This window comes from Venturia canescens, chromosome 11 (assembly GCF_019457755.1).
Source record: "Venturia canescens isolate UGA chromosome 11, ASM1945775v1, whole genome shotgun sequence".
Taxonomy (NCBI): Eukaryota; Metazoa; Arthropoda; class Insecta; order Hymenoptera; family Ichneumonidae; genus Venturia; species Venturia canescens.
In genome coordinates, this window is record NC_057431.1 from 8,356,181 (window position 1) to 8,377,064 (window position 20,884).

A 20,884-nucleotide genomic window follows, 5' to 3' on the forward strand; every position below is an offset into this window, starting at 1 on the left:
TCAGGAGTTGAGTGCTTTTTATGTGCCAAATCAAACAGTTTTTTTTGCATTTTTCAAAAAACTAATATTCAGACTGCCTCGTCGACAAGCAAAGATTTCAGTTGGAATAATTTTTTACCATTTTTTCATCTTTGTCATCGTAAAAATCGTTACGAGTACGTACAAACTTTTCATCTTGGTGTAAACTGTGAAGGAGAATGAATCATTGCTTTGTCGTAGGTTTCAAGTGAGGAAAGCTTCGTATCGATCAAAGTTTTTATTGGTTTCTAATTTGTTTACAATTTTTGAAAAAACAAAGCGAAAAATAATTTTGCTTGGGGCACAACGGGGGGCGGGGGGGGGGGGGGGGGGGGTGTCCCTCAAAAATGAGTGAAATTTTTTTTATACTGAAATTTTAATCCGATGCACCGTGACTGCTTCTTTTAAAAAGCAGTCGGAAATAAGTAGAATTGCTTCAAAATATCATCTCACTTCCAACTTTTATGTGCTAAAATAAAAAATCCTCCTTTCTCTTCCTTATCGAACGTTTTTTTTTTCGAATTCTGAAAGTATTCTATTATTTTATACTTCCCTGCACAAACATACAGCAAGAATGAAAAAAAAAAAATTCTGCAAATTTCATAATGCCCCGTTTTGCCTCAGCCTTATATACTAGAAAATATAGTTTTTCGGATCTTTGTGCCTTAATCCTCAGTTATAATTAATCCTGACAGTAATAATCCTGACAGTTATAAAGATCAAGCGCTATTTCATAGGGTAGACCGTGATCGAAGAAAGCGGACGTTGGTATACGACATGTGGTAACTAGCAACTCTAAGTAACGTACCGAAAGCAGACATGTGTAGTTCCATTCTGCGTCCCCCAGAATATCCCTAGCGAGAGCTCGCAGAGTAAGATCTTGAAATTGATTACGGTTCGGAAATCGAAATCTGAAATCTATCATAGAATCGGAGAATCCCGCAACAATCCCGCGGAAAATATTTTTTGTTTGAGTTTGCAGAATCGCCCTAATGAGAATTTCGTTTAACATATCTGCTGAATGAGAAACGAGCAAAGCTGGTTTCGGTGATGCCGCGAGAAAGTCCCGAAACATGAACAAAGCCTGTCTTAGGGGTACAGTTGGTATTCTCGTGTTTCCACGAATAATTTCGGAACCTGTAAATATCTCTCCTTGATTTTTGCAGTACGCCGACAATGCTTCTGGATTTGACGGCTTGACCCAAATTACCAAAGTCTTTCCTTCTTTCACTTTAGCTGTCAAATTCACAATCTCGTTATCCAAGAACACCAGAGAAAAGTACACTACTTTGCAGTTGTCAACGGATAAACTCATTTCTGAAATCAGCTCCTGTTAAAACAAACAAATGTGAATCCGAAATGAAATAATTTTAGTCCCATGTTTTAAAATTCATTAATAATTAGATGAGACTGGGTATGGTTGTGACGATTTTCATTTGATCGTTCGTAGTTCTGTCAATATGCTAGTAAGCTTAACGAAAAGTATTGTTTAATCTAATGTGTACAAGTGTACATTGGCATAATTATACAAATTATATTTATTTTCCTAAATACAATGTTTAGCTCGTATGAGCGAGTTGGAAAAAAAGGGAAATTGTCACATCCTAGCCACATCGAGAGGACGGTTTGGACAGTACCTGGGGCTGGTGTGACACGTCAAAAAAAAACTCGAATATGGTTCGAAATAACTTAATTTGTAAGCAATACGTATAACGTAATAGAACACATATAACGCAATAAAAATTTTTAAAAATCAATTAGGACTTTGCGACAACAGAAATTCTCAATCTGAGGCTCGAATTCTGTTTGAGTACACCCAAAAACATTATGGATCCTACTTTTCATCTCATTGTAACTTTGTTACACGCAAAAAATTTACCTTCAAACATATAGTACAGAAGCAGTGATCTGGGTCATTTATAGCTTACGTCACAATCGTACCCAGGAAAAAAATGTCACAACCGTACCCAATGGACTTTTTTACAAACGAACAAACACCATGTCAATAAAAAAAAAATCTATCAGTTAGGTAAGCACTATTATTTAACTACTAATGTTTGATTTATTTCGGGGAAAGAACTCTCATTTTTCTGTCGGTATATTTGTGTCCGTAATTATCAAAAGAAATCAAACAAAAATACTTACTTTTTGCTATCAAAAACCAATTTGCGCCTCTACTGGTGTGTACGACGTACAGCAGCTGACACTATACTTTGAGACAAATTTGATCGTGCGAGCGGCTTCTTTGTCGATAAACGTTTCGAGTATCGCTGTCAACGGCGATCCGATATTTCTTTTGAACAAGCTTTCGGATACAGTGGTGAGTAGGTTGATTTTTGCTGTCAAACTTTTGGCTGATTCCGGGTCTGACAATCGCAGAGGTTCAGGTATTTGTGGATCTGCGTCGTCCGGCATTTTGCTTTCATGGAAATTGGTGGGAGAGAGTGCCGTTATATTATTGGCTGTTCGAGCAATGATCCGATCGACGATCGATCAATCCGAATCCTTCTCTATGACTCATCTCTTCCGGCGAAAAAAACCGACGTTTTCACAACTGGAAACAATTGTATTCAATGACCCGACCTTCGATGATATCTGCTTGTTTTGAAATGATCAATTCAACAACACGTGCGATCCATTTTTGGACAGAATTATCGCTATTTTGTATATTTTTCACTTAGTCAAAGGCAGGCTGTGCTCCCAATCAACGTTAACGACGTTGGAACAATCGGCCAGGATCTCGAAACCACAAAAATCGACAGATTTTTTAGGATCCAATTTTTAAAGAATAAAAAACAAAATATTGAAGAAGCGAGCGAAGATAGCCAAGCTATGAGAAAACTGCTTAGAAATAAATGCATCCGATGGGATCAACTGCCATGAAAATTTTTCAAGATCTTGTCCGTACAAACTACAATATTACATAAAGTTCGAGTTTAGTTACTGATCTTTATATGAAGATAATTGGCCGTAAAACCGTAGACGGACCAACTTTGGAGAAGCAAAATAAAAATGACAGAAAAACATGCGTGACTGGACCGAAAGGTTTACCCCAAAATCGTTTACTCATGTTTGCGTTTTCAATTTTACTTTCACCTCGTAAACGTGATTTTAAATCACGAAATACCAATTCGCACCTGAGTTCGGTCCGAGATGCTCGGATTCGTTTCAGCAGATCAAACGTCACCGCCGCGCTCTTCCCGTCGACGTATTTCTTCTCGAACTTTCGTTCCAACTCCATTTTCATTGAGTAATGAGGAATCGTGAAATTTCCACCAATTTGACACTAACACGTGTCAAGCGCGCAGAGCTCCAGCCGTAAATAGCATTGTATTAAAAAACCAATCGCAGAGAAATCACGTGTTATTAAGGAGTTTCGGTACAGAAGTCAAAATATTAAGAAATTAATCAAATTTGGTGATAATGATCTTCAACATCAAGTGCGAAAACTCAAATTTTTTCAAAATTTTCTTCTATTTAGTTATCGAGTAATTACACATTAAAGCAGATTTCTCATGCCCGGAATGTATACCTATATATATGGAAACACTATGCTTATACACGTAAACTTTAGTGATCAATTACTCGATAACTGTGTAGAAGAAAAATCTTAAAAAATTTGTGTCGTCAAATTTGGCACCAAAGAATATGTTCACCAAATTTTATAAAATTCTGAACTTTTTGAATTTTTGAATTTTTTTAGCATGGATTAGCATGGCAACATTGTATCGCCTGTACCGAAACTCCTTAAGAAAAACAAATCTCGAAGTAACTATTATAAAGCACATGAAAGGCACGTAATTCTTATTTTATAAGCTTCTCGAAATATTCTCACCGTGCTCTGCCACGTTGACACTCATGGGTTGCGCAGTCTAAATATTGATTTTTTGGTCGATCCAAAGAAGCATAAAATTTTTTATTCGGGCACATAATTAGCATGCAGAAAGTACTTAATTCCTGGTTATAATGAATATAGTTTTTCCAAAAATGCTCTGCGAGCTTAACCTACATGGATTTTTCGGAGGATTAATAAGATAGTCGATGAAGGCTATCTGGTACTCTGCTGCTATATAATAAGCGAATGGATAATTTCCTAGTCACGTGTGAAAGTACCTTAGGAATGTATCGCCCGGGGAGCCGGTCCCCTGACCTTTGCCGGCGGCTATTCTGCCTCCGATCGAACGGGCCTCGTTGCAGGCTCGAGCGAAAGATCTTTTTCTCCCACTCGGATCGTCACCTCGCGCGTTGTTTTTGTTGCTGCTCCTGAAACCTGGTGGCTTCCTTTCCATGGATAATGGCAAAAGGCCCGAGTCGAATCTCGTTATTTACGAGGACATGCGTGATAAGATTCGGAGATAAGAAATCAGGATTCGGATAGTTGGCTTGAGCGAAGAACGTCAGAATTAGATTCCGAGTTTGAAGAGACCTGTTTTTGGTTGACGCATGGAAATCGGCTGTTCGTTAACTGACGAAAATTCTAGCTGACGGAAAAAAGTAGGTGAAACGGTCATTTTGATTTCCTAATGTTGTGCAGGATGACGAACCACCGGAAATCACTTACTGCGTGGTGGAACACACGGGGACCCTTACGCTGCAGGCGATGACCCCGACTTTGCCGATGCCAGCGGAGGAAGAACTGAACAAAATGTTCCTCGAGCTGGTCGACGAACTCGATCTCACGCAGGCCAACAGGCAAGCAGTTCTTGCACTGCCAGCTAACAAAAAATGGCAGATCTACTGCTCGAGGAAGGGCAACGACACCCTGGACAACGGAGGCCTCAGGACGACTGACTTGAGCGGGGATCCGGAGGACTACATCAACAGGGTCCGAATGATCGGGAGTGTAAGTCGCTTCGCCATGTTTTCTCTCTCCTTCCTGCTAAACTTTCATTAACGGAATCTTTGATGTCTCAGACTCCCTTGTCGGAGGACGGCGAAGACCTTACCAACCACATGCGCCAGGTCGAAGCCCTTAAAACGGCATTAAGAACCCAGCCACACAGCTTCGTCCTCCGATTCATTGAGCTTGACGGCCTAAATGCTTTGCTCCAAGTCCTTGGAACCATCGATGTTGACGCTGCCAACAGTAACCTCCACACCAGCGTCATTGGGTGCCTGAAAGCTTTGATGAACAACTCGGTAAGTGGATCCACTCGGTCAAGCTTTTCTTAAAGCCGACACAATTCGGTTGGCATCAAGTTAACTGGGTTGGGATGAAAAAAAGAAACATAAAAACTGAGTTCCCGTTGAGCCCTCTAATTATTGCTGATCGTTGTTGGAGTGATTGAAAAATCAATGATTCCAGAATGGCAGAGCTCACGTACTCGCCCATCCAACAGCCATAAACACGATATCTCAGTCGCTGGCGACTGAGAACCTCAAAGCGAAGATATCGGTGCTGGAGATCCTCGGTGCAGTTTGTCTAGTGCCCGGTGGTCATCGCAAGGTCCTTGAGGCGATGCTCCACTTCCAGCAGTACCATTCCGAGAGGACGCGGTTCCAGAGTATAATCAATGACTTGGATAAGAACTTTGGGATATACAGGGATAATTTGTCACTGAAGACTGCCATAATGTCGTTCATCAACGCTGTGTTGAACTACGGACCGGGTCAAGTGACCCTGGAGTTCCGTCTGCACTTGAGATATGAACTGCTGATGCTGGGGATCCAGCCCATTATTGAAAAACTGCGAAAGTACGAGAACGAGACTCTCGATAGACACTTGGATTTCTTCGAGATGGTGAGGAACGAGGACGAAAAAGAGTTGGCACGAAAGTTCGAGAAGGAACACGTCGACACGAAGAGTGCGACGGCGATGTTTGATCTGCTGAGGAGGAAGCTGAGTCACACAGCTGCTTATCCGCATCTTTTGAGCTTGCTCGAACACTGCCTTTTGCTGCCCCGTAAGAATGATTGCCGAATAACTTATCGCGTCCTTAGTGCCTCCAGCATCCAATGATAACCATTTATTTTGTTCCAGTGGACTACGGTGCCCAGCCTCAACATTGGCTCTTGTTCGATCGGATCGCCCAGCAGATAGTGCTCCAGACAGAGTCCAGTGAATGTGGAACGCCGAGAAACCCAGACGTGGCTCCAATCGAGATAAACGTCAAGGAGATCGTTCACCTGCTCGCCAAAGAGGAAGAGCTCGTCGCGGCTCGAAAGAAGGCCGAAGAGTTGGAACGTGAAAATTCGGACATGTCATCGAGGTTGGCGAAGAAGGAGCAAGAACTGGATCTTCGAACCCAAGAGAAAGAGGACATCGAAGCGAGTCTGGCACGAATCAAAGAGCGCCTGGAGAAAGAAACTTCGATGCACATTGAAACGAAACAACGAATATCGGAGCTGCAGGACAACATGGAGACGCTGTCGCGCCAGGTAAATAACGAGAAATCGGAGAGGAAACGTCTTGAACAGTTGGTAGCTTCTGGAAGCCTGCCAGACGACGCAAAAGCCAGCATCAAAATAGTGGAGGATGAGGTGCCTGAAAAAGTCGCTGCGAAGCCTACTCCGCCTCCTCCACCTCCCCCACCACTGGCTCCACCCCCGCCACCTTGTTTGATGCCAGCAGCTCCTCCACCCATGAAGGTTGAGATCATCAAGAACGTTCCCCAACCCAGCAACCCTCTCAAGTCCTTCAACTGGTCGAAAATCCCTGAGCAGAAGCTCCAGGGCACCATTTGGTCCGAGTTGGACGACACGAAACTCTACAACGTCATGGATCTTGAGTCCATCGACAAGATCTTTTGCGCTTATCAAAAAAACGGTGTTTCGACCGAGGGCTCGATCGAGGACCTTAGAAAATTAGGTAAAAACAAGAGCAGCATGTCGGTCATTGACTCCAGAAGAGCTCAGAACTGCACCATCCTCTTGTCCAAGCTGAAGATGTCTGATCACGACATCACCCGGACCATCTTGTCCATGGATCAACAAAATATCCTCCACATCGACATGGTCGAACAACTACTCAAATACATTCCATCTTCCGAGGAGGCTGCACTGTTAGACATGAATCAGAAGGAACTGCAGAGCAGGGCTGACTGCTTCCTTTATCAGATATCCAAGTACGTTAAACTCGATTGTCTCGAGACTTCTCGAACACGCAATCCAAACACGTTTCTCCCTAACGTTGGATCGTTCACTTTCAGGGTACCGCATTACGAACAACGGTTACGATCGCTCCACTACAAGAAGAAGTTTGCAGCAAGCATCTCAGAGTTGACGCCACGCATGAGGGCCGTTCTCGAGGCTAGTCGTCAGGTAGCCAGATCACGAAAACTAAGAAAGCTGCTCGAACTCGTTTTAGCGCTTGGCAATTACGTTAACCGTGGCAACGCCCGAGGCAACGCCGGTGGCTTTCGTCTTGCCTCGTTGAATCGCTTGGTAGACACCAAGTCCTCGTGCTCTAAGGGTACCACTCTCCTTCATTATCTCGTCCAGATACTCGAGTCACGCTTCCGTGAAGTTCTTGAAATCGAGGAAGACATGCCCCACGTTAGGACTGCTGCTCGAGTCAGTATGGCCGATCTTCAAAAAGAAGTAGCCAATTTGAAAAATGGATTGCAGGATGTCCAACGAGAGATCGGTGAGTAATGAAAACGAAGGAATCCCATTAATCAAGTTCGCTAATTACGATGCGGTGAGTTCGACTCAAACGTGCTGACTTTTCAACTGGCTATTTGGAGGTGCGATTTAGCTGGGACCGGAACAAATCGCATTGGCTGAGATCAGTCGGTTGTCCGAAATCCAAGCATCCTGATCATCATCAATGAGACCAAACGACAACCTGTTATTTTTCAAAGACCAGATCCATTGTTCGACTTTGATTCCCATTGCCATTTGCCTCTCTCAGTTCTGTCAAAATTGATTAACGATTCACTGACTACCGAAATCGTTTTTCAAAAAGCCTTGCTATTGAGCATTTGATGAATCTGGAAATTGTGATGACTCTTTTCAGAATTTCATCGGGGCCAGTCGCAAGTACTTCAAGGTGACATGTTCATCCCAGCAATGAGAGATTTCCAGGCCCAAGCAACGTGTCGATTGGCAGAGGCGGAGGATCTCTTCCAAGACATGAAAACGAGATTCGACCGGGCGGTTCGTTTGTTCGGCGAAGACTCCGCAGGAGTGCAGCCGGACGAGTTCTTCGGGATATTTGAGAACTTCCTGCAGGCTTTGGCCGAGGCGCGGCAGGACGTTGAGAACATGAGGAGAAAGGTCGAAGAAGAAGAGCGGAGGGCGAAACAGGAGCAGGAAGTAAGTTGAGAAGAAAAATTCTCTTAAATTCTGTGACCTTCGATCTGACTCCGAGATTTGTTAACAGTTGAAAAAACGAACGATGGAGAGGAAGAACTCCCGAGAGGGCATCCTGAACAGTATTACCCTGAACAAGAAGAACGAAGCGAATAGCAACGGCCAAAGCGACAACAAGGGCGAGTTCGACGATTTAATATCGGCCCTGAGAACCGGCGATGTTTTCGGTGAAGACATTGCCAAGTTCAAAAGGTCAAAGCGTCGCCCGGTGACCCCTAGCGGTCAAGAGACCCGTCGACACAGTGCTCACAGAGAGGACTCTCGCGAGAGACATTAGAGGGCATGCCAATCACTCTCAAGGTCATCTTGTCCTACTAAACTTCATTTCCATCGTTTTATGTTGTTGCTCTTGTTCGATAATTCGTTTTCCAAGACAAGAAACTGTCGTCGAGTGCCAAGTCTACGTATTATAGACCCTTGTTGCTTTTCTCTTTCTCCCTTTCGGTGCTCAAGGACTCTTTAGAGAGAAAGAGAGAAAAAACGTGCTGGTTGGATGGACCGAAATTTAACGAGATTCGCATTTGTCTCTTTTCATCATTTCTTCATCAGGCTCACGTCAGAGCCTTTCTCTTCGTCCTTCCAATTTTTTTTATTTCACCCCCAGGAAGCTTAGTTCTTACTGTCAAGCTCTCGAAAGCTTTTTCGGGCTTTCTCTCAATCACTTGATTTATGAATGGAGGGGGTGAGAATGGAAAAAAATTGATGGACCAAACCACACCCTCAAACACATTTCGTCCTCGTCTCACGCGTTTACCCGAAATCCATAACACCATTTCGTCCATTTTTCTCTTCTCAAACTTCACTGTTGCTTGAATGAGTAAGCACGGTATCGAAACCATGAAACACATTGGGAACACGGGAGCGTAATTCAAAAATTTACGGTGGGATTGCAGTTCGAATTTACAGTACTATTAATCACAGGGTTTGTCGATCATTTCGTAAGAATAATTCTGTACTTTTGTGTTGGAAATTGAAGAGAAATTTTACCTCGAGGAGGACGAGGATCGAGGTCTCTATGGAGAAAAACCTTCGAAAAGCGTTTCGAGAAATTTGGACCAATCAACTTTGAGAAATTAATTCAGTCTCGATGATTCTAGCGAGAGAAATCGATCGCTCGAGTCTCTTCCAGCCTCGTCGAACTGCGAACCCCCAAGAGGAAGGAGAGAGAATGAAATTGTCAATTTTAAGTTGTACATACAGTCATAGTTTTCATAGTTATTCGCATTCGTTTATCGCTGAACATTGAACTCCTCACAAAAGTCATATTACTTATTAAGAATCGTCAGTACGCCTGTTCTTAGCAGGAGAATGTAAAGAGTATCGTTGATAGCGATCGGACCAAAAGTCGTTTGCTATACTTTCAATCAAAAGATAAAGAAATTAATTGACTCGTTAATTGTAGTGTTAGAATTATAGAGAGAGAGAGAGAGAAACGGAGAATCGATACAATTGATGAAATAAACAAGGCCTATGAGCAGCTCTTAAGTTGATGATAAAATGAAAGCTGAGAAACCCAACCACGAGCTGTCTCACTGTTTACGAGAAGTCTGATTTTACATTGTTTTTTTCAAAACACACAAACACACACACACACACACACACACTCAAAATGAACAAAAAACATTGAGTATTGTAAGCGTTAGAGAAAAGGATTTGCAAAAATATTCGTACACCCTGCATAGTCACGATTAATCTGTCACTCGTTCCCTACATCATAAGAAAAATGAAGAAAAATATTCGGATACAGGAATATAAAATGAGGATGAACGTGGAAAAAGTGTCGAACGAAAATTAGAAGAAAAATTATACGATCGGTGTGTAGGTGTCGATGTTTTGTAATCTTTTTGTATTTTTGTAAATATCCCATGTCGGTGTCACCCTCCCATTTTAACATCCCTCATCCGTAGACGAAACGAAGAACGGAGAGAATGAGAAAGATCGAGAGAGGAAGGAGAAGAAATCATTAAGGTGGAATCAATGTCCAATTTAATATATTGCTATATCATTTGAAATATTTCATGTAATAATATATGATATCAAAAGAATATACTGATTGAAAAATATAGAGATCTGATATAAAAAATTTTAATTATTTTATTAACCAGCTGAGATGAGAAATGAAACTGAAATGAAATTTAAGGCACTCCTTTCGCATGATCGCTTTTTTTGGTGGCACGAATTGGGGCACTCGAAACTTGGACCGAATTCTTAACTCTGAGGAGTCGCGGTTATGTAGGGAAAGCTGCTGGTTCTGCTTTTTTTTTTCAACTTTTATGGTTAATATCTCTCTTAAACACTCGGAAACCCTTTATTTTTATCGTCCGTATGGATTTCTTACATTTTTTCTATCTGTGAAACAGTTTGTATCAGGAATTTAGAATTATTTAGTATATGAATTTGGTGATGATAGAATCTCCATAAGCTCCCATATATGAATTTTACAATTTTTGAAGTTTTCATTCTTTATTAAATGTTTGATGGCCTGACCTGAAATTTCGCCAGTCTATTCGCATGCACTTTTACTTTACTGTAATTTAAAATAAGTTATTTGTAGAATATTCTGGTTCGTAAAAGGAATACCTTAATTTTGTATTCTTCGAAAGTGCGATTCTGTTGATTCAAACTCATCGATTTCTGTGGTTTCGAGACCCTGGCCAGTTGTTGCAACTTCGTTAACGCTGATTGGGAGCGCAATCTGCAGCCCATGAACCAAAAGATATTCAAAAGTACGATAATCATGCTAAAAATAAATGGCACGTGTAGCTAAATTGATTATTTGCAAATCTTGTATGAGCAGACTTCATCGAAGGTCGAATCGTTGAAAAGAATTGTTTCCAGTTATGAAAACGTTCGTTTTTTCAACGAAAAATATGAGTCATAAAGAAGAATACGGATTGATCGATCGTAGATCGGATCATTGCTCGAACAGCCAATAATATAACTGCACTCTCCCACCAATTTCTATGAAAGCAAAACGCTGGACGACGAAGTTCCATAAACACCCAAACCTCTGCGATTGTTAGACCTGCAACCAGCCAGAAGTTTGACAGTAAAAATAAATCCACTCACCACTGTATCCGAAATCTTCTTCAGAAGAAATATCGGGTCGCCATTGACAGCGATACTCGAAACGTTTATCGACGACATTTGAATCTCAATCGACCAGGAATAAACAGTGCAATAAACAAAGGAAAAAGTGTCCCGGTGAAAAAAGTCGTAGTCGTGATTGCTCAGAGCCGAATTCAACGTCAGTGTCCGTTAATCCAAGTTACCACGTCGATCACGTAAATATCAATCATCTTGAAAATATAGAACTGAATACATTTTATTTCATATCGTATTTTATTTGTTACAACAGGAGCTAATTCCTGAGATGAGTTTGTCCGCTGACAACTGCAAAATAGTGTACGTTTCGGTGGGCCTCTTACTGAACGAGCCCATATGTTTGTTAGCCAAAATAGAAGGAGGAGGTGCCTTTAGGATTTGGATCAAGCCTGAAAATATAGAACAAGTTACGGCGCACTGTGCAGATCGTGGAATAATATTTACAGATTCTGCAATGATCCGTGGAAATTCGAGTTTACCGACTGTGCCCCTAGCAAGAGCTTTGATATTCTTTCGGAACTTTCTCGCGAAAATACCGAAGCCAGCTGTGCTCATTTCGCATTCGGGAGATTTGGACACCAAGTGCCTAATTCGGGCGATTGCACGAACAGGCACGACAAATATTTTCCGTGGGGTTGTTGCGGGCTTTTCCGATTCCTTGGTAGAGTTTACAGTTAGATTCCCGAATCGCAAGGAACCTCGACAATTAACTATTCCCGCTCTTGCCCACGATTTTTTGGGGGAGCAGGAAAATTTGATCTCTTCCTCACATCGGTTGTTTTTCCTTGAGCGGCTTGTTGCCACATGTAATATACCAACGTCTGCTTTCTTCGACCACGTTCTGCCCTATGAATTAGCGTTCGATCTTTATGAAGAAATGAATGAGTGGGTGCTACCTCAATATTCATATATATAAATATAAAGCTGGAAAAATTACATTTTCCTGGCATGTTAGAGCGAAGGAGTGCTCGCTGTGGCATTGCTCGTGTCGGGGAGACCGAGGCAAAACGGGGTATTTTAAAAATTGGGGAAATCATTTTTTCCCATTCTTTCTATTCGGTATGTTTGTGTAGAAAAGGCTATAAAATATGAATATTTTCAGAATAAAGAAAAAAAATCGAAATAGAAGAGAAAGAAGGAATTTCGGATAAATAAAAGTCGGAAAACAGATAAATTTCGAAGCGCAATTCTAATTTTTTTTTCACTGCTTTTTGAAAGGAACAGTCACAGTGCGTTAGATTAAAATTCCAGAGGAAAAAAATTCATCAATTTTTAGGATACTTCGTTGTGTGCCGAGCATAATTTTATTTTTTTTTTCGAAAATTTAAAAGAGAGGATAAACCAATAAAAACCTTGATTGATACGAGAAGCTTTTCTTACTTGAAACCTACGACCACACAGTGATTCATCATCCTTCACAGTCCCCACCATGTCGAGGAGTTTGTACGTGCTCATGACGATTTTTATTGTAACAACGCAAACGAATATTTTTTTCTGGGAATATTGGCTTACCGACGGAATATCTCATAAAAAATGTGAATGTTTTTGGCTCGAATTGGAGCCAGATCATTGAGTTTCGATTCAAATTCGGCTCTTTAATCATTGTGGATTGGCCTCGGAATTATTGAAAAATCGTCTTCTTTAGTGTTTAGTTTTTCAGTCTTCAAAAACTGGATTCTGTTGATTCGAACCGATCGATTTCTGTGGTTTCGAGTTTGTCGCAACTTGGTTAAGGAGTTTCAGTACAGAAGTCAAAATATTAAGAAATTGATCAAATTTGGTGATAATGTTCTTCAACATCAAGTGCGAAAACTCAAATTTTTTCAAAATTTTCTTCTACTTAGTTATCGAGTAATTACGCATTAAAGCAGATTTCTCATGCCCGGAATGTATACCTATATATATGGAAACGCTATGCTTATACACGTAAACTTTAGTGATCAATTACTCGATAACTGTGTAGAAGAAAAATCTTAAAAAATTTGTGTCGTCAAATTTGGCACTAAAGAATATGTTCACCAAATTTTATAAAATTCTGAACTTTTTGAATTTTTTAATTTTTTTAGCATGGATTAGCATGGCAACATTGTATCGCCTGTACCGAAACTCCTTAACGTTGATTGGGAGTGCAGCCTGCGGCTCATGGAACAGATGACATACAAAAGCGTGATAATTGTGAGCAAAAATAAATCGCACGTGTTGTTGAATTGATCATTTGAAAATCGTATAAAAGCAGCAGATACCATCGAAGGTCGAATCGCCGAAAAGAATTCTTTCCAGTTGGGTAAACGTCGGTTTTTTTCACCAGAACAATGAATCACAAAAAAAAACTCGGATTGGACGATCGTCAATCGGATCGTTGCTCGAACAGCCAATAATATGACGGTACTCTCTCCCAGCAATGTTCATGAAAGCAAACCGCTGAACGGTTCAGCAAAAACCCACAACTAGCCAAAAGTATAAGTCAACCCACTGTTCACTGAATCCGAAACCTTTTTCAGAAGAAGTATCGGATCGCTACTGACAGCGACACTCGAAACGTTAATCGACGAAAACTGAATCTCACCCAATCAGGAATAAACAGTGCAATAAATAAAAGAAAAAGTGCCCCGTAAAGGAAGTTTTAGTCGTGATTGTTTCGAGCCGAATTCGACGACTGTGTCCGTTAATTAATCCAAGTTACAACTTCGATCACGTAAATATTAATCATCTTGGAAATATAGAACCGAATTCATTTTATTTCGGATCATAATTTATTTGTTACAACACAGGAGCTGATTCCTGAGATGAGTTTGTCCGCCGATAACTGCAAAATAGTGTACTATTCCATGTTCATTCTGGAAAATGAGATTGAGAGCTTAGCAGCTAAAGTGGAAGAAGGAGAGGAGTTTATGGTTTATGTTCAGCCGTCATCAAATCCAGAACTATTCTCGGCGTACTACGCAAGTCAAGGAGAGATATTTACAGGTTCCGAAATTATTCGTGGAGATATGATAATGCCAACTGAACCGCTAGAAAGGGCTCTGACCATGTTTCGGGACTTCCTCGCGGCATTACCGAAACCAGTTTTACTCATTTCTCATTCAGGAGATGCGCTGACCAAAGAATTAATTCGGGCGATTGCCCGAACTGGCACGACAAATATTTTCCGCGGGGTTGTTGCAGGCTTCTCCGATTCTCTGGTAGAATTTAGAGTTAGATTCCCGAATCGTAAGAACATTCGAGAATTCACTATCTACGCTCTGGCCTACGATTTTCTGGAGGAACCGAGAGATGATCACCCTCTTCCATATCGATTGATTTTATTAGAGCGGCTTCTCATGAGATGTGATATTCCAAGGTCTGCTTTTTTCGATCACCTTTTGCCCTATGAAATAGCGTTTGATCTGTTTGAAGAATTGGATGAGTTTATGTTACCGGCGAATTGAGATATAAAGTTCGAAAGATTCCATTTTCTAGTACGTAAGACTCCGTAAAACGAGCTATTTCAAAAATTGCTAAAATAATTTTTTTCCATTTTTGCTATTAGGTAATTACAAAAAAAAAAAAAAAAAAAAAAAAAATTAAAAAGGAAGAGAAAAAGGAATGTTTAATGAGTGAAAGTTGAAAAAAAGGATAAATTTCGAAGCAATTCACTTTTTTCTTGTCTGCTCTGTAAAAGAAGCAGTCAAGGTGCATCGGATTAAAGATTTAGGGGAAAAAAATTCCACCTGTTTTTGAGGGGTACCCCGTTGTGTGCTATGAAAAATTGTTGATTTTTTTCGAAAATTTCAAAAAATTACAGACCAATAAAAACTGATTAATACGAAGCTTTCCGTATGTACTCGATTTTTCGTCATTCACAGTCCTCACCGAGGCGAAGAATTTGCTCATGACGGTTTTTATGGTAACAGCGATGAATTTTGTCTCAGGACTTTGAAATTTTTTTCTCGGAATTTTGGCCTGCTGACGAAACATGCAAAGGAAAATAAATCGCACGTGACGTTGAGTTGATCATTCGAAAACCTCATACAAGATACTATCCAAGGCCGTATCATTGAACAGACATTTTCAGCGACTGTGAAAAAAACGTCGGTTTTTTTCTTATTTCGGATTCCGTTATAATTTTTCGTGTCGAATTTATCCACCGAGTTTACCAACGAGTAACGAGGCTCGGTAGAGCGCGGTTTTACCGACGTTAAAGGTCGTATCGTCTGCTGGCTCGAGGCGCGCTCAGTCGATATTTTCTTCTAGTGAATGTCCCGGTGAAGCCAAATTTTCCTCGGCGTGGTAAAAATCGAAAATGAAAATGTTGTGAAAAATCCACCCTCGGAGTCGATTTAGTTTTTTGTGGATAAAAAATAGTATTCTTTTCAACCATCAGTCGGTAAGTTACCAGCCGAGTTACCGACAAGAATTCTCTGTTACAGTAACGCCAAGTAGATGGAGCCGCACCGACCAAAAATTTAATGGTCCCAAGGCTCGAATTTTTTTTCTCTATCTATTTTTTCAATAAAAAAGTATATATTTTATATTCAGTTTTTCGTTGCTCGGGAATGGCTCGAGTTTAGGAAAAAATGAATGAGTCTTCTGGATTACCGACTCAATCGAATACGTGGAAAATTGTTGAACAGCAATCCATAATATGAGCCATGAAAACGGGAGATTTAAAGGTCTGAAATTGCTTTGAGAATCAAGTGTCCAGCAAACTGTATGAGAGTGTAACGAAAAAGCAATGAATTCATGAACGATTCGATGAAATTCTCGAATTTTTATATTCACGATTATTTTGTATTGGAATTGAGTAAAAAAATTTGTGTTCATGTCAAAAACATTAAAAACCAGCGAATCCGATCTGTTTTTTCTAGATCTTTTCTCCGAAGAGATAAGATCGTAGGAATTCCTTCGTTGAAAGTTCTTCGAGACAGGGGGGGCAGGTCCGAAGTTTCGTGTGTGACAAGATAACGAATTCCTGGTAAGAAGAGGCAGATGTAAGGCGTAGAAAAAACGGCGTTCAACTGGATCACGAATGCCTCATATTCTCGGAGACGAAGATTTCATGTTGAAAATAAACCTAAATCGACTGTCAGTCTGAAAATAATCATCGAAAACCTGAAGCCTTCACTTTTCAATGGGACCCAACAAGATGACCATAAAAATTCGGAAACGTTTGATTTACCATTGACGAAACCTCTTTTCTCATAAATATTTTTTGAGCAATTTTCAATTATAATAACTCAGAAGAATGGAATAATTAAATAAAATGAACATTAGACATGAGATTGAGTGACAATGTCAAAATAATTTGTAGAACCTTGAGTAAGAACGGTCGAATCGATGATGCTGGGAGAATAAATAATAGCTGACGAGTCCTCGGTGTGCAGACGACTCGTGACGATTCCCGTTGCAGCATTGCTCAATGAATGAACGAGAGAACGATGACCACTGACGTGGGAATGACGAGGTTGAATGGAAAAAAAAAGAGAAAAAAAAAAGAAAAACGATCAAAAGAACTCCGGAGCATCGATGTCGTTCACATTCTTCATTTTCCTCGTGTACTCGCGTCCACTTTTATATATATTTTTCCTTCATTCCCGCACATTCTGCTTGGCAAATGTACGTGGAATCCCCGCAGCACTCCGTTACAGAATAGAGACGATGAACCAGGAAGTTGATTGCCTGACGAGACAGTTGTAGGATCATTAGTGTCGAAGTTCATTGCAAAAAGAAAAAGATGAAAAAAACCATTCCATTTTCACTGAATTGAGATATTGCTGGTTGCTGTTGAAGCACGAAGAAAAATTGTTATTTTTATCATTTTTTTTTGTTTTTATAATATAAATAATTTTTTGTTCAATATCAACGAATTGTACGGGAGAAAAAATATTTTGAGCGAAATATCTTCGGAATTTGGCCATTTCAACAATTTACTGAATCCCAAAATTAAGTATTTCAGTCTCGTTATAAACTCCCCATTCTCTAGGACATATTGTAGAGTTAGCGGGGTGCCTCGTCGATGGAGGAAAATTGTGAGCCATGCGAGAGACGAAACTTTGATATACATGATCTATATAGAAGGGTATATACAAATATGTGTGCATATATATCGTTATTTCCCGAGCGATATTAACCTTTGATCTCCATGCAAAACGAGATCCGCCATAACTCGATTCTGCCCAAGCTCCGTTAAGTTTCTCCACGTGTGTGTTATCCTCATCGGTGACATCCAATATTTGTATCAGGCATTCCACCCCAATCGTATACGATGCATTTTCATTCATCTCGTTTGCATTTTCTTCCGGAATATTTTAATATGCACGTAGATTATGACAAAGCATTTATGGAATAACAATGGGAACGAAGAGGACGATATGAAAATGAGGTAAAAATGAGAAAACTTTGACGATCGATTAAAAACGAGGTGGGAGCTTAGTGAGAATTTTATCCAAATAGTTGTTATCAATTTGATGTCACTTTGAATCGATAAAAGCTCGATGCTCGTGTACCTCGCAATTCGCTTGACAGTGTAATAGGGGATTCTCAACTGGGTTTGTACAAAGATATAAATTATGTGGCCTGATATATAATAAACTCATGTGCATGCCTACCCAGTTTTAGTTCCCTTCGTCCAAGATTTCCCGTCTTGTTTCTCGTTCACAGGTGACTCTTGTGAAGAGCAAGACGTGAAGAGACGCCCCGGCTGTCGGCTTATCTAGCCAACGTATCGTAGTCTCGTTTCCCTCACTTCCATTGCCAGCCTCTCCTGTCGGCCGTTAACAATATACGAACAATCTTACTACGTTACTAATAACAATACTCTGCAGTATAGTAATAACGATGCCGATAGTAATAGTAGTAGTGATAGCAACAACAATGAAGATAGTGAAAAGACCAGCAATAGCGAAAGCGACAAAAATAGTCGTGGCAATATACAAAGCAAGTGATGTCAGCAATGGCATTGTTTGTTCTCATTTCAATAGGGATCTTAACGATAATAGTGAAGGTAATAGTTATATTAATAGTGATACCAATTACAATATTTCAAGCGGCAAAAATAGTTGTGACAATGTACGGAGTTAAGAATAATAATAGTAGAAATAGTAGTGCCAATAGTTACAGTAATAGTTATACTAATAGTTACAGCAAAATTAATAGAAAGGATCATAGCACTAGCGATAGTGACAGTAATAAACGATAAAGAATTGAGAAGCAAAGGATATTAATAATAATGGGAATAGTAGTTCTAATTCGAATAGTAATAATAACCATAATAGTGATAGTGACACTAATATAGTCGTAGCAAGGCTAATAGAAACGATAGTAGCTCTAGGGACAGTGATAACGAGAAAAATCGTTATGGCAGCCTGCGATATAAGCGACAATAATCACAGGAACAATTCTAATAGTTATGGTTAACTCAATAGTGACAGTGAAACTGATAGTTATACTGACAGTGATAACAACAGTGATAGAAATAATAATAGCACGTCGACTGCAAAAAAAATAGTCACATCGTTATCCGAAATAAGCGGATCGTATAATAATAGTTGGAATAGTGAGACTAATTCGAATAGTAAATAATAACGATAATAGTGACAGCAGACATAACAGTGAGAGTGAAATCAAACGAGAGGATAATAACGCTAGTAACGCTGACAGCAACAAGAATAGATATGGCAACATATGAAGTGAACGATAATAAGAATAGGAATAGCAATTACGAATTCGAATAGTGACAATAGTGGTAATAGTGACAGTAATGATAATGGTTGTGTTGCTGGTTATAGTTATGACAATAGTTGTAATGACGGTATTGGCAATAGTGATAAAATGAACGGAAATCTAGTAAAATCATAGTAATAGTAACGAAATTGTAAACTACATTTAAGGAGGGGTCCTACTTTGAAAGGTAAAAAAATCGATTGTTTTAGAAAAATCGCGATCGTAATTTATTGTCGGTAATGAAAATTCCAAATTTTTTTCCATTTTCATATGTTTTCCTTCCATATGAATTTATAAAAACTCGAAATAGCTGCTAATAGAGATTTGTATAATGACTTCGATAAAGTTTACTTCGAAATTTATTTAAAAATGAATTTTTTATTAATCGTATACTTTTTTTTAAATTTTTTGTTCTCTGAATCGGACTGAAATTCGTGGGGCAAAGAGATGCGTTTGAATGGCAGAATTAATAGTGCATATTTTATTTATAGATTTTTTTCCTGAAAGAGGCAACTTGAAGGATTTTTGGACAGGGAGAGGGCTGGAAAATCTAAAAATTTAGCGTTTCTCATAAAGAAATGTTCCCTCTCTCCTCTGTCTTTGATTTACTCTTCCTGATTCTCTCTGATTCTCTTTCATGTTGGGGCAGCAAGTCCGAGGGGCCTCCTACTCTTTTCTCTCTCCTCTCGAAGTCTCCTTCGTCCGTTGGTGGGACGAGAAACTCGAGGAGAACTTTATACACGTAGAACGGGGGAGAGAGCGCGTTGAGCGAGATCGTTCTTCGTCTCTTGGCTCTCGTGTGTTCTCCACGTTTCGCGTCTTGGAACGTTGAGATGAGCCGGCGACAATTCCGCCGGAAGTTAGCACGATTTCCGCGGAAGATCGGTATCGATCTTCATTTTCCGAACGGAGCGCCATCTGCCGAGATCTTCTCCCGGAGGTTTATTCATCTTCGGGATTTGGAGAATCGGTTCGGCCAGCAGGGCAAGAAAATTCGGCTCGAATCAGTGAATCGCAGGTTTTGTGACAATCTTTTAGTGATTTTTTATGCACGGGACTAGTTCGGTGTGATACTCGATCGAAAAGATCGTTTAGAGGCTCAATAAATTCCAGTTATTATTAAAACCAGATTCTCGATCGGTGCTTGCGATCCGAGAAATCTGTTCGGCCGATCAGTACGAAAAAATCGGTTCAGTGCAATAACGATTTCCGGTGACGATCCCTCATCGATTTTCAAAATGAAACATTTCGATCCACATACCGATCGATCATGGGATTCTCCTCAAATTGCAACGAGAATCGCCTCACTTTCCTAACCTCACAATGGAAAAATTACCGATCAATCGAGCTCAGGTCTCTCCGTAGCGTTGATCACCGTTGGGTCTTAAAAATCGAAGAAATCGGTTCGACCGAGATGAGAAGATGAAACAGCGGCAGTTTACCGGTAGCTTTGTGACAGATTTTCGGCGTACCGATCTACCGATGAAATCGTTACGATAGCGACGAAAATGGCGGCCTCTGGGGAGTTTCAAAGTATTTTAGGCCCACCGACAACGTTTCCATGCCTGTGGATTATAAAACAAGTGGTAGTGTGCTGAAAAAATTGGACGAGTTCAGTGAGAAAAATAAAAAAGTTTTAAAAATCAGGGAAAATCCTTCGATATATCGAGGTAACCAGGACACATTTTTCTCTCTCACTTGATTAAAAATTTTTATCGTTGGGCTTTAAAGCCCGAAGCGACAAGAA

The 20,884-nt window shown here is 40.1% G+C and overlaps 1 protein-coding gene and 2 long non-coding RNA genes across 6 annotated transcripts in view; 2 read left to right on the forward strand and 1 right to left on the reverse strand.

Moving 5' to 3' along the window:
* Positions 1-10,394, forward strand: part of DAAM (disheveled-associated activator of morphogenesis-like protein) — a 56,304-nt gene extending 45,910 nt beyond the window's left edge. For all 4 annotated transcript variants that reach the window (XM_043431592.1, XM_043431591.1, XM_043431590.1 and 1 more), the window contains exons 3-9: positions 4,553-4,861; positions 4,933-5,157; positions 5,324-5,921; positions 5,999-7,082; positions 7,167-7,603; positions 7,976-8,274; positions 8,342-10,394. In XM_043431592.1, coding sequence (XP_043287527.1) covers positions 4,553-4,861; positions 4,933-5,157; positions 5,324-5,921; positions 5,999-7,082; positions 7,167-7,603; positions 7,976-8,274; positions 8,342-8,608 — 3,219 coding nt within the window. In that variant the 3' untranslated portion in view covers positions 8,609-10,394. The remainder of the gene's footprint in view (positions 1-4,552; positions 4,862-4,932; positions 5,158-5,323; positions 5,922-5,998; positions 7,083-7,166; positions 7,604-7,975; positions 8,275-8,341) is intronic.
* On the reverse strand, positions 1,126-2,299 carry LOC122417796 (uncharacterized). Its single transcript, XR_006262348.1, has 2 exons — positions 2,164-2,299; positions 1,126-1,348 (listed from the first exon to the last, which is right to left on the reverse strand). It is a non-coding gene; the product is annotated as an uncharacterized lncRNA (long non-coding RNA).
* A 919-nt stretch (positions 10,395-11,313) lies between the features above and the next one.
* LOC122417795 (uncharacterized) lies at positions 11,314-15,245 on the forward strand. Its single transcript, XR_006262347.1, has 4 exons — positions 11,314-11,615; positions 11,690-13,178; positions 13,503-14,131; positions 14,208-15,245. It is a non-coding gene; the product is annotated as an uncharacterized lncRNA (long non-coding RNA).
* Positions 15,246-20,884: the final 5,639 nt, after the last annotated feature.